Source organism: Ranitomeya variabilis, chromosome 2, assembly GCF_051348905.1.
Source record: "Ranitomeya variabilis isolate aRanVar5 chromosome 2, aRanVar5.hap1, whole genome shotgun sequence".
Taxonomy (NCBI): Eukaryota; Metazoa; Chordata; class Amphibia; order Anura; family Dendrobatidae; genus Ranitomeya; species Ranitomeya variabilis.
Window position 1 is genome coordinate 993,673,089 of NC_135233.1, and position 14,595 is coordinate 993,687,683.

The 14,595-nt window shown below is 47.6% G+C and overlaps 1 protein-coding gene across 4 annotated transcripts in view; it reads left to right on the forward strand.

The window, feature by feature from the left end:
* PLEKHB2 (pleckstrin homology domain containing B2) overlaps positions 1 to 14,595 on the forward strand; it is a 66,482-nt gene that overhangs the window by 18,898 nt on the left and 32,989 nt on the right. For all 4 annotated transcript variants that reach the window (XM_077291104.1, XM_077291106.1, XM_077291105.1 and 1 more), the window contains exons 2-3: positions 1,956 to 2,003; positions 8,765 to 8,917. In XM_077291104.1, coding sequence (XP_077147219.1) covers positions 1,967 to 2,003; positions 8,765 to 8,917 — 190 coding nt within the window. In that variant the 5' untranslated portion in view covers positions 1,956 to 1,966. The remainder of the gene's footprint in view (positions 1 to 1,955; positions 2,004 to 8,764; positions 8,918 to 14,595) is intronic.

Sequence of the window (14,595 nt, forward strand, 5' to 3'; positions counted from 1 at the left end):
AGGCATATATACCGTATATATACGATACGATCAAAAACCAGCGGGATGCAGGGCGACAGTCCTAACCATGTATTGCTTTCCAGTAGGAGTTCTGGGGCCCCAGGAATAATAATAATAATAATTCACCAGAATAGTTGGGATCTAGGATACCCGTGTTATTTCTTATTGCAGTAGATGTAAGTTGGTCTTATACCGACTAGCAGAAAAATCTATGTCATACGTAGCAACAGTATGTGCCCCAGTAGACTACCTAAATCTCTAGGGTTCTTTATGTTTTCCAACACCTTATTATAATTTGTCACATCAGTTATTAAAGGACCTAAGTGGTTTTTATAGACTAGGTATTTTTGAGAAAACCCAGTATTCCTGAGAATATAGTCAATAGCTCTGGTAAGAGATTCTGTATAGTATAAAGACTACGTTTGAGACTACATACACAATGCAGATGGCGATTTTTGGTCAGAATCAGGCTGCCATCACACTAGCAGTATTTGGTCAGCATTTTACCTCAGTATTTGGAAGCCAAAACCAGGAGTGGAACAATTAGAGGAAAAGTATAATAGAAACATATGCACCACTTCTGTATTTATCACCCACTCCTGGTTTTGGCTTTCAAATACTGAGGTAAAACACTGACCAAATACTGCTGTGTGTGGCGGCAGCCTAAGGGTAGGTTCACATGAGCATATATATATAAAAAAAAAACAAAAACAGAAAAATGAAAGGTGTTTTTTTTTCTCACTTGTCATATATATATATATATATATATATATATATATATATATATATATATATAATTTTTTTTTGATAAGCTGTTCAGAAAAAAATTAAAAGTGAAGATGGCGCTTTTTGACAGTATAGAAATTAGCAGTAATAAGGAGTATTATATTTTTAGAATGTAAAGATAAAGGTGTTATTTCATCATGTATAAGGCTATGTGCACACGTAGGAAAAGAGGTGCAGAATTTTCTGCACAAAATCCGCATCTCCTGGCAGAATCCGCAGCCGCGGATTTGCCGCGGTTCTTGTGCATTTTTTATGCGGAATTGATGCGGTTTTTGCCACTGCGGATTTCCATTATTGAGGGGTGCAGAAACGCTGCAGATCCACACAAAAGAAGTGACATGCACTGCTTTGAAATCCGCAGCAATTCCACACTGATTTTTCCGCACCATCTGCACAACTTTTATTTTTCCTATTGAATAACATTGTACTGTACATCACAGTGCGGACCTGCAGCGTTTCTGCGCAGAAAAATCCGCTGCGTATCTGCAGCAAATCCGCATCGTGTGTACATAGCCTAAGCCCTTTAATATGAGGGCCACAGTGGTGATCTGGATCTGCCACCCTAGAAATCCTTACAGATGAAATACAGTATTAGGCCGGAGACACACTGGTGCGAGATACGGCCGAGTCTCGCTGGTTAAAAGCAAGCTGTGGCACCGGCACTCCGGAGCGGAGCGTGCGGCTCCATGTATTGCTATGCAGCTGCACGCTCCGCTCCGGAATGCCGGTGCCACAGCTTGCTTTTAACCAGCGAGACTCGGCCGTATCTCGCACCAGTGTGTCTCCGGCCTTACATGGTGACTACTCCTATAATTATCCTGCCGTGTAATTAGACCAAGAATACCAAAGGGGGAAAAACTGCATATTGGTGGCTCTTGTTTGCCGTAGATGGTAATTCCCAAGCATGAGCCTCCTCTGTATGACAATTATATGCTATATAATAAATATACATATACTTACCTTGTAATGTCCTCACATCCTGTCCCGTCCTCATGTGTCCGGATCCCAGAATTCCATTAAAAACAAGAAATCTTTTTTTTCTAATAAATTCATGTATTTTATGTTTTGCTATCTTAACGTAGCGGTGAGATGTGGTGGTGTGATCTGTCTTCAGATTAATTTGACATAAAGTAAATCATTTATTCCTCACTTGATTTTTTTTTTTTCAGAAGTTGAAGACATGGCTTATATAAAAAGTGGCTGGCTTCTACGGCAAAGTAAGTCGTATGAAATCTGCATTTGGAGGCATCTTTACAAAAGGAGTAATTGTTGTGTTATAAACTGCATAAATATATATTCGAGAGGTGGAACAAGGGAATATTTCGTGTGTGGGTTTTTTTTTCTTCCCCCTTACACCTTTTATACACATTTTAGTCCATGTTGGCTCTTAGGGTACCGTCACACAGTGCCATTTTCATCGCTACGACGGCACGATTCGTGACGTTCTAGCGATATCGTTACGATATCGTTGTGTCTGACACGCTACTGCGATCCGGATCCCCGCTGAGAATCGTACGTCGTAGCAGATCGTTTGAAACTTTCTTTCGTCGTCTAGTGTCCCGCTGTGGCGGCATGATTGCATCGTGTGACACAGGTTGTATACGATGTGCGCACAGTAACCAACGGCTTCTACATCGCAAATATGTCATGAAATTATCGCTCCAGCGCCGTGTATTGCAACGTGTGACCGCAGTCTACGACGCTGGAGCGATAATCATACGACGCTGCAACGTCACGAATCGTGCCGTCGTAGCGATGAAAATGGCACTGTGTGACGGTACCCTTAGGGTTCATTTACAATGTGCAGCGTTAAATGACTGACCACCAACAACACAGTCGCTGAGTACACATAGGCTGCCATTGTTCCCAGCAGCACATGTCCTCTATGTATAGGATGATGTACTGATAAACGATCATCTTTTGTGCAGCCAAAAAGATAATTTCACCTGACGAACAAGCATTATGCTTATTTGTCTGGTGATTGGCAGCCTGTTAAGACTGCACAATTGTGTAACAAGGGTTCCAATAATTATTATTGCGTAGTGTAATTGGACCTATACAGCCTTATAAACAAGGGTGCAAGACCAACAATCTTCTGGGAGCGTTCTTAAGAAAAATAAAAATGCATTCATGAACAAAAAATCTTTCATCCGACACGTTGCGGATTCCATTGCGGATTTTTCCGCATAATCCGCAGGTAAAATGACCTGCATCTCAGATGTAGTACAATTGAACACTGGGAGCCGGCACGCTGCAGCTTCTCTGTGCCGGCTGTCAGCTGACTCCCAGTCCGGGGGGCAGCAGAAAGCAGCCGCCGGGGGAGACACTGCGGACCGCCGCTTTAGGCGGCCCAACTGCGCCCCCCCCCCCCCCCCGCTGCCGGCTGCGCCCGGGGCACATGCCCCGGCTGCCCCCCCTAGATACGCCACTGGGGTTGGGGCTAGGGTTATGGTTGTGGGGTGGGGGTTGTGGTGTGGGTTAGGGTTGTGTTGGGGTTAGGGTTGGGATTAGGGTCAGAGGTAGGGCTGTGTCAGGGTTGTAGTTAGAATTGGGGGGGTTCCATTGTTAAGGTACTTCAGAGGGTCTCCAAATGCAACATGGCGCCCGCCATTGATTCCAGCCAATTTTGCGTTCAAAAAGTCAAACGGTGCTCCCTCTGCCGTGCGCCCAGACAGTGGCTTTCCCCCACATATGGGGTATCGGTGTACTCAGGAGAAATGGCACAACACACTTTGTGGTCCATTTTCTCCTGGTACCCTTGTGAAAATAAAAGTTTTGGTCTAAAATTTTTTTCCTTCCACATTACTATTCTGCTACCCTTTGATACCTACTGTTACTGATAGTACATGTCTGCATCTGCTTACTCTTCACATGGATCAATTCAGTCTTTTAAGTATTTCATAAATTGTATAAAAGCATGTGTTATGCCAGCCACCTCCGTTCTGCAGTTTCTCTCCCCTCTTAATTATATTTTTATAATCTTTTGTTGAATTAAAGATCGATTGTGTTTTTGTTTTTTGTTTTTTTTTTTACATCCGAGAGCAGTCTGTTTCACATGAACTCACAGACTGGTGAACTCACAGAATGGGTTCTCGCGATCAGATTATCAGATGCAATCCCAGCATGCTGCAGTCGTTTTCTCATGCTGAATTGGCATGAGAAGAAAATTGCAGATCTGCACTGCCCCATAGTATAACACTGGGCCGAGTGATATCCGATAAAACATCGCATAGATCTTGGCCGTGAGCAAGCCCTTAGTTAAACACTCACAAAGAGTCCTGGTAACTCCGTTATAAAAATACAATAATGCTGCATTGATGTATACAATGGCAGCTATTATGGACAAGAGTCCAACCTCTTTTTATCTGCCCCATAAAAATTAACAATACTATTAACTAGTTGAAATGGTTGTCCACTTTAACAAATATGTTTATATTTCTGTGTTGGCATGTCATTAGTGCTGGTTGGGATGCGGACTCACCGACTGTCTAATTTCTGCTGCCAAGCCAGCCCCCTTCTATGCCTATTCATCAGCCCTCCTTACCTACTGCAGTAGTGACGTGCCAACGCAGGAAGCTCTATCAAGAGCCAATCATAGGGCCCCAATGAAGAGTTGCTACAGGATTGGGTACAAACGGTGAAATCGGGACTTCAGTGGAGCCATTCCAAACACCAGAACATTAGGGCACCTGTACCAAATGTTTGTTTTCGGCAAGAACTTCATCAAACATGGCTCTTTACTTTACAGGACCACTGGAATCACTTAGAACCATTTAATGCTCTGGATTCTAAGTATTTATACACGGAACCTGCACATTTTTCAGAAATAAATCTGCTTCATGAATTTTCACTTAAACATTTTTCAGGGTGTTGAAAATTCATTTTAATAAAACTCTAAATTCAAATTTCCCTTGTCCCATTTGTGTGTAACGTCGCAGACGAGTTATAGTACCGTAATTGTTTCAAGTTCCATCCGAAGGTTTTTCATCCTTTTATAATCTAAATGGATAGAAAGTAAGAAATTGCAAATATTAGTATTTTACCTGAAGCCAGAGCAAGTACTTCTGAGCAGATCAAAGAAGTTCTACCAACCCCCCCCCCCCAAAAAAAAAAAACAAAACACAAAACATCTGCATGGTGATATTTTCTTTCCTTCCCAAATGACCTATTATATTATAATGTTACTAGATGGCAGCCCGATTCTAAAGAATCGGGAGTCTAGAATCCATATATACTTTATTTATTCAAATGTAAGAATAATACAATTAATAAATAATAGTAAGAAAGAACAAAAAATGGCTGCACTCACCAGCTCTTGACAATTCTTGACAGTACGGCACATTTCTGATTGGTCGCTCGCGGCAGGCGGCAACCAATCAGAAAAGTGCCGCGCACCACGAAGGCATATATCTTTGTCCACCCTGAGCGGGTGTAGGACGCTGGTGACGTCACTTATCTCCGGACATTATCTCCGGACAAAGCCACGGAAGTTGGCACAAATTGCCGGAAGTAGTATTCTAGGCAATTATATATTAGATTTTAATGTTATCAGTGTTTACCTTTGAACGTCTATATTGTATTGTCCTGTCACCAGCCATGTGTACGATTATCGGCCGAAAGCCTCTCTGGAACCAATAATCACCCCATGTAAAGGTATCTTTATAAGTTAAAGATTCAGAATACTATGACTTTTATCATATCCTGAACAGTCAAGTTTTTTATGAACCGTTAAGGTTTTCTGGTTGAAGTAAAAAAAACTCTGAGTGTTTACAGTTTGAAACCATAAAATGTTGAAAAATTATGTCATTCTTGAGTATATCACTCAATGGTGCTCATAAACGTGTCAAATTTGATCTATAATATACTTTAATATACGTTACTTTAATCTTTAATATACTTAAGAACAGGGCCCCAGACATCACACAGGGGGTCTGAAACACCGCACAGTGGTCCAAAATATCGCTGTGCTCTGCCTGGGGCCCCATATGCTGCCTGGGGCCCCTGTGCTCTGCCTGGGGCCCCATATGCTGCCTGGGGCCTCTGTGCTCTGCCTGGGGCCCCTGTGCTCTGCCTGGGGCCCCTGTGCTCTGCCTGGGGCACCATGTTCTGCCTGGGGCCCCTGTGCTCTGCCTGGGGCCACTGTGCTCTGCCTGGGGCCCCATATGCTGCCTGGGGCCCCTGTGCTCTGCCTGGGGCCCCATATGCTGCCTGGGGCCCCTGTGCTCTGCCTGGGGCCCCATAGGCTGCCTGGGGCCCCTGTGCTCTGCCTGGGACCACTGTGCTCTGCCTGGGGCCCCATATGCTGCCTGGGGCCCCTGTGCTCTGCCTGGGGCCACTGTGCTCTGCCTGGGGCCCCATATGCTGCCTGGGGCCCCTGTGCTCTGCCTGGGTGTAGGACACTGGTGACGTCACTTATCTCCGGACATTAGCTCCGGACATTAGCTCCGGACATTAGCTCCGGACATTATCTCCGGACATTAGCTCCGGACAAAGCCACGGAAGTTGGCACAAATTGCAGGAAGTAGTATTCTAGGCAATTATATATTAGATGGGCATTTCCTGAAGGAAATACATGGTGCTTGAACAGCGCTATCAGCTTTACAGCAGCACTTTTCACACACGGGACTGGGGGGCGCGCTTACTTTTGCACCCGGGGCCGGGGGCGCGCTTACTTTTGCACCCGGGGGCGCACTTACTTTTGCACCCGGAGGCGCACTTACTTTTGCACCCGGGGGCGCACTTACTTTTGCACCCGGGGGCGCACTTACTTTTGCACCCGGGGGCGCACTTACTTTTGCACCCGGGGGCGCACTTACTTTTGCACCCGGGGGCGCATTTACTTTTGCACCCGGGGGCGCACTTACTTTTGGGGCCGCACTTACTTTTGGTGGGCGGGGCTCCTCGGCCTCCGATTTGGTTGGTGGGGCCCCTCGGCCTCCGATTTGGTGGGCGGGGCCCCTTATCCTCCGATTTGGTGGGCGGGGCCCCTCGGCCTCCGATTTGGTGGGCGGGGCCCCTCGGCCTCCGATTTGGTGGGCGGGGCCCCTCGGCCTCCGATTTGGTGGTCAGGGACCCTCGGCCTCCGCTTTGGTGGGCGGGGCCCCTCGGCCTCCGATTTGGTGGGCGGGGTACCTCTGCCTCCGATTTGGTGTGCGGGGACCCTCGGCCTCCGCTTTGGTGGGCGGGGCCCCTCGGCCTTCGATTTGGTGGGCGGGGCCCCTCGGCCTCCGATTTGGTTGGTGTGGACCCTCGGCCTCCGATTTGGTTGGTGTGGACCCTCGGCCTCCGATTTGGTGGGCGGGGACCCTCGGCCTCCGATTTGGTGGGCGGGGACCCTCGGCCTCCGATTTGGTGGGTGGGGACCCTCGGCCTCTGATTTGGTGGGCGGGGCCCCTCGGCCTCCGATTTGGTGGGCGGGGCCCCTCGGCCTCCGCTTTGGTGGGCGGGGCCGGGCCCCTCGGCCTCCGCTTTGGTGGGCGGGGCCGCTCGGCCTTCGATTTGTTGGGCGGGGCTCCTCGGCCTCCGATTTGGTTGGCGAGGCCCCTCGGCCTCCGATTTGGTTGGCGGGGCCCCTTATCCTCCGATGTGGTGGGCGGGGACTCTCGGCCTCCGATTTGGTTGGCGGGGACCCTCGGCCTCCGATTTTGTGGGCGGGGCCCCTCGGCCTCCGATTTGGTTGGCGGGGCCCCTCGGCCTCCGATTTGGTGGGCGGGGACCCTCGGCCTCCGATTTGGTGGGCGGGGACCCTCGGCCTCCGATTTGGTGGGCGGGGACCCTCGGCCTCCGATTTGGTGGGCGGGGACCCTCGGCCTCCGATTTGGTGGGCGGGGACCCTCGGCCTCCGATTTGGTGGGCGGGGACCCTCGGCCTCCGATTTGGTGGGCGGGGACCCTCGGCCTCCGATTTGGTGGGCGGGGACCCTCGGCCTCCGATTTGGTGGGCGGGGCCCCTCGGCCTCCGATTTGGTTGGCGGGGCCCCTCGGCCTCCGATTTGGTGGGCGGGGCCCCTCGGCCTCCGATTTGGTGGGCGGGGACCCTCGGCCTCCGATTTGGTGGGCGGGGACCCTCGGCCTCCGATTTGGTGGGCGGGGACCCTCGGCCTCCGATTTGGTGGGCGGGGACCCTCGGCCTCCGATTTGGTGGGCGGGGACCCTCGGCCTCCGATGTGGTGGGCGGGGACCCTCGGCCTCCGCTTTGGTGGGCGGGGCCGGGCCCCTCGGCCTCCGCTTTGGTGGGCGGGGCCGCTCGGCCTTCGATTTGGTGGGCGGGGCTCCTCGGCCTCCGATTTGGTTGGCGGGGCCCCTCGGCCTCCGATTTGGTTGGCGGGGCCCCTCGGCCTCCGATTTGGTGTGCTCTGCCTGGGGCCACTGTGCTCTGCCTGGGGCCCCATATGCTGCCTGGGGCCCCTGTGCTCTGCCTGGGGCCCCTGTGCTCTGCCTGGGGCCCCTGTGCTCTGCCTGGGGCCCCATGTTCTGCCTGGGGCCCCTGTGCTCTGCCTGGGGCCACTGTGCTCTGCCTGGGTGTAGGACACTGGTGACGTCACTTATCTCCGGACATTAGCTCCGGACATTAGCTCCGGACATTAGCTCCGGACATTAGCTCCGGACATTAGCTCCGGACAAAGCCACGGAAGTTGGCACAAATTGCAGGAAGTAGTATTCTAGGCAATTATATATTAGATAGGACTGCCCAGGTAAGTGCGGATGGTAACAGAATTCCATATGGCTAATCCATCCAACCATAGATGCCTTACGTAAGATAGGATCGACACACAACATTTTCAGAAACCCTGAGGAGCTGCACCACATATCTACTGCACGCCAATTCTACTTTCTAATGCCTATTACATTATTGGAGCCTGGTTGGTCGGCTGCGTGCTACAAGGTGCAGGGTACGAATGGCGCTGACATAATACAAGAGCTATTTTCCGGATGTTTTCTTCCATTATTTACTGACAACATTGTCATTTTCTCCCCAGGTAGCATTTTGAAAAGGTGGAAGAAGAATTGGTTTGACCTGTGGTCAAATGGATACTTGATATATTACAGCGATCAGGAGAGAGAAGATATGGAAGATAAAATCCTCATGCAGTTAGACTGTATCACTATCCGGGTGGGCAATGATTGCAAAGGTATTAAGGATTATTTTTCTCTGCGAGACATTGTCGTTTTCTTTTCTGTACTCCTTCACGTTAGCGTATCTGTGTAGACATATTACACACAGCATTGTAATATAATTTTTTTTTTTTTAACGAATAGGAGTAAGTATTGTACAGATATTATGTTGGTTAATTCATCTGAAAAAATATATAATTTTTCCCTGCCTCAGCACCATTCACTGCATTATTTCTTGAACCCTCTTTCCATGTTCCAAAACAACTATTTCCTAAATTATGCATTAGCTGAACCATATTCATGTAATGTGTGGCTCCTGGACCTCTAAAAAATCTTATTATTTTTTGGATACTTTCCCTCTTAGGCCAGGGTCAAACTTGCATGTGCAATGCGAGAAATTCGCACGAGTCTCTTGCCTCGATACCCGGCACTGCCTCCGGCACTCGAGACCGGAGCGTGCGGCTGCATGTATTTCTGTGCAGCTGAACGCTCCAGTCCGGGTGCCGGTGGCAGTGCCAGGTATTGAGGCGAGAGACTCGTGCGAGTTTCTGGCATTGCACATACAAGTGTGACCCCAACCTAACTGTTGTTCATCGCTCTCCTCAGGGGCAGGACTATCTCTGACTCGCTTTCAACCCCAGAAGTTTCACCTGATGGCTGTTGCATAGACGTTTGTCCCCTGTTGTGACTTGCTCCAACAAAGCCTAACTTTATCCAGGAAAACACTGGTACAATAATTAGATAGGACATTGCTTGTAGTATTATAATTTTTTTTTGAAAATCCAAAACTTGCACTCATCCAAATAGCCCTATATATGTGTTCCTCAATCCTTTTTTTAAACCAAATATCCCTTAGTGACAATCAGGATTCCCTGTAAGCTGAGCAATGTGGAACTGAAACCACTGCAGGGAACCTGTCAGCCGGATTGTGCACAGTAAACTACAGACAGTGTCAGGTCGGCGCTGTTATACTGATTACAATGATACCTGGTGATGAAATCCGCCTTGTGGTTGTTGTTATTTAATCTTTATTTTCAGTTTTGAGTTAATGATATGCTTCGGGGCTCCTGTGGTGCTCTGATTAGGTATTCATCTGTATGGCTTCTGACGGGTCACTGATCCCTCACTGACCTGCCCCCTGGTTTATTCTGATTTCATGTCAGATATTGAGAAAAATATGCATCTTTTTATATAGAACTAGAAGTTTCCATACGCTAAGTGTGTGTATGTAGATATACACTGCTCAAAACAATAAAGGGAACACTAAAATACCACATCCTAGATATCACTGAATGAAATATTTCAGTTGCAAATCTTTATTCATTACATAGTGGAATGTGTTGAGAACAATAAAACATAAAAATGATCAATGTAAATCAAAATGAATATCCCATGGAGGTCTGGATTTGGAATGATACTCAAAATCAAAGTGGAAAATCAAATTACAGGCTGATCCAACTTCAGTGGAAATGCCTCAAGACAAGGAAATGACGTTCTGTTGTGTGTGTGTGTGGCCTCCACGTGCCTGTATGACCTCCCTACAATGCCTGGGCATGCTCCTGATTAGGCGGCGGATAGTCGCCTGAGGGATCTCCTCCGAAACCTGGACTAAAGCATCCGCCAACTCCTGGACAGTCTGTGGTGCAATGTGACGTTGGTGGATGGTGCGAGACATGATGTCCCCGATGTGTTAGTTTCAATTAATTTTATTTTCATAAACAAAGTAAATTTACAACAACCTCCCCACAGGGAAGTGTATTATACTCACTTTACATAGAATATACGTATATAAACATAACTTCACAAACACAATCACGACAAGACATAGACGAAGGATCAAATACATAGGTGAAATAGGGTAACAGAAGAGATGGTATACCATTCCTAACATTGGCATGCCACAAGATCGCACGACGAGGCGAAGGGTTTTCTTTTTTAAGTAGTAAGTTTTCCCATCCTTCTTCTCCCGCCACAACAGATTGTCTCCAATCACTGAAGGCAGTCTAGCTTCATTCTTTAAATGTTAACGTCTTCATCGGGGTATCGTTATTTGCATTCTCATATAGACAAGGTTAGAGCCTGGCTGAGGTGTAGATTAGAGTCCAGTTCCAACCATGGTTCCCAGACTAAGTAGAAAGCGTTCCACATGTCGTCTCTTGTAGCTTGTATACGTTCTTATAAAAGGATTGTATTCATTTTGTCTCTAACTAACGACATAGAGAGTGAAGGCGATTTCCAGTTGGCAGCTATGTGTAGTTTAGCAGCCATGCAAAGTTGTCCTACCAATTTATGGAATTTGTTAGAGAAGCCTGGGTATTTAGCCCCCATTAGGAAGACGGCTGGCTCAAGTTGTATTGCTTTACCATACATTCGTTCTATTGTAAATTTGACCTTTTGCCATAGGGCTGAGACGACTGGGCACTCCCACAAAATGTGCTTCATGTCTCCTATAAGACCATAACCTCTAAAGAATTTATCTGTTATGTTTGGATATATGGCGTGAAGTCTACTCGGGACTTGGTATGTTCGATGGAGAACTTTGAGGGACGTTTCCACCAGGGAAGTCTGGCAGCTACCTCTAGAAAGTGCATCGCAACTTTGTCTCCATTTCTCTAAAGTCATGTCAATACCCAGATCCTCTTCCCACTGTTTCATATATTTCAATTTTTCGTCCCCATGTGAAACGTTTAGAGATGAGTATAACAGGGAAATAGTTCCCTTTCCTAGAGGATCGTCTAGGCACCTCTGTTCAAAACCAGTAGCACGAAATGGGGCCTTATGTTGTAAGATCTGTTCTGCGAAATGGAATATCTGACAAATACGTAGAGTTTCTCTAGCAGGTGGCACGTATTTTTACATAAATTCCTGTTTGGTTAGGATTACATTAAAGGGTGAGCAAAGATGTTTAAGGATAGTTATTCCAGTAGTCACCCACCAGGCGAAAGGGCGGGGATCGAGTCCAGGTGAAAACATGGGATTATGGAAGAGGGGGATTAGTGGAGAGGACCTGGACTGGAGGTTAAATTTAAATCTTTCCTTCCTCCAGAGGATTAGAGAGTGGGCTGTAAATGGTGCTGTTATATGGAGATGCAACGCCCCCACTGCCGCAGGGCCGAGGGGTACCCGGTACCGGGCCTCTGAGTCTCTGCTCTGGGGTTGTCACGGTGGCTAGGCCCGGTCCGTGACCCTGCCGAGGGGCGTACGGTGATAGGTATGACGGATGATGGTGGTGGTGAGGCTGTGGTGGTGCGGTGCAGTAAATAACGAGGACACCAGGTTGCAGTCTCTTTAGCTCTTTACTGAAGATCTCTGGGTCCTCAGTCCAGAATCTGGATAACCAGGCTGCGCAAGTCCGGCCGGTCCAATGGCACCTCCAGAGTTCTCTTAGCAGGTGGAAATCTGTGCCTTCCTTCTAGCGCTATGTGTTGCGGTCCTTCCCTGCTGTGCTTACAGAAAGTCCCCACAACTGTTGTGTCTGTTTCTTAAGTTCCCTCACAACTCGATTAGATGATGTTCTGCTAATCCTCCGTCCCTCCCTGATGTTACGGTTGGGACGGCACCCGTTTGATGGGTAGGCTCGGAGCTCTTCCGGGACCCTAGAGTCTCCCCTCTCCACAAGTTGCCCCCCAAGACTGCATAGGTGATTTAAGTTAGACAGCCCGCATTAGACTGACTGTCCTGCCGCTGTTTAGAGTATTGCTTGAAGCTGGATGTTGAAATACTCCCTCGGCGTTCCGGCCACCGGTAGTGCGCCTCAATAGGGTGTTGCCTCGGTCTTACGGCACGACCCCTACTGGTATTCTCCTTATTGCTTGATCTCGTTTCTCACTCAGCACAATCTATCTCGCTTCTGGTCCTTCCTTGGGCACCGCCGCTATCCTGAGCAGGCACGGTCCCGTTACGTTCGTTCAAGTTGCCAAGCCTCTGTCAGGATCCCACCCCTGACAGAGACCCTACTGTATCTTCCCCCACAACACCCTCTGCCACAAGGTGTTGCCTGGTTCCAACCCAGTCAGCTTTCTGACTAACTTCCTGCCTGACCCCCAGTTTACCCACTATGGTGGGGAGTGGCCTAGTGAATAGAACCCTTAGCTCCCCCCGGAGGCCCGGCTGTGAAATGTCTTGGTGTCTGTGATACCTGATCAGATGAACTCCTTCAGTGCCATCAGACGTACCATAGCTCCCCTTAGTGGCGGAGCCACAGTACTGCAACGACCAGGACTCTGGGGCGCTGCACTGACCTTGTGGGAGTTTCTGTGTAGACCATATGAGACTATATAAGGAAAATGGGTTCAAAAAAGAGGATTCCAGGTTAACCTACCTAGGTTTATTGTTGGCAACACAATTGCTAATTGGGCGGATTTGTAATATAATATAAAATTAGGTAAGGAAAGTCCCCCCAATTTTCTATGTATAAACATAGTTTTTAGTCGAATTCGGGTTTAGTCGAATTCGGGTTTTTTTCCCCTGCCATATAAACTTTGAAATCAGAGTATGGATTTCATGAAATGTCTTGGAGGGTACCGGGATGGGAAGGGAGCGGAATAAGTATAGGAATCGGGGCAGGGAGACCATCTTAATTGCGTGCAGCCTACCCAACCAGGATAGTGTCATGGAGGACCATCTGGCCAGGTCTGCTTGAAGACCCCTTATCAGAGGTAGGTAGTTCCATTTAAATAGGGTCGATCTGTGAGAAGTGAGATTGACTCCGAGATAGGTTAAGAAGTGCTCTTTGTTAGTAAATTTAAACTGGCTTGTATTTCTTTTGGGGTATTAATGAATAGGGCTTCGGACTTGTCAACATTAATTTTGAGGCCAGAGACTAATTCAAATTTACGGAGAACTGAAAATAAATTCGGGAGGGTAGTAAGAGGACTGGAAAGGGTTAAAAGCAAGTCATCGGCAAAGAGACTAGCCTTATATTGTTCACTAAGCCCAGAGGGTCCAAGTATGTTTGGGTTAATTCTTATAGCTTCAGCCAACGGTTCCATGGCTAGGGCAAATAGAGCCGGTGAGAGAGGGAAACCCTGCCTCGTCCCCTTTGTATAGTAATTGGGGTAGGCCGAGTGGTCGGTAATTTCAAATAGGCTATGGGCCTATCATATAATAATTGAAGGCACGAAACTAGACTATGTGGGATACCAAATTTGGATAGGACTTCAAATAAGTAAGACCACAAGACTGAGTCAAAGGCTTTCTCTATATCTAAGGCCAATAGAAATAGAGGTTGTTTATGATAATTAGCTGAGTGTATAACAATTAGGTTTCTTCTAATATTATCAGGCCCTTGTCTCTTGGGGATGAACCCAACCTGGTCCCGGTGAATGAGTGTGGGTAAAATTTGTTGAGCCTGGTGGTGATAATAGACGTAAAAATCTTTTAGGTCAACATTTAGTAATGATATGGGTCTGTAATTTTTGGGCACTGGTGTTTTTTTTGGGTTTGGGGATCACTGTCACATGGGCAACATAGAACTCAGGTGGCATTTGAGTGCCAGTTAGAAGAGCATTGCAAAAGTTTTTGATGTGGGGTAAAAGTATGTCATCAAATTTGTTATAATAGAGCGCCGTGAGGCCATCAGGTCCAGGGGCTTTGTTTTTTTTAAGATTTTTAATTATTGCCGAAATTTCATCTGCAGAAATAGGCGATTGGAGCTGTTCAATAGCAGAGTTAGGGATTTTGGGAAGTGTTAGTT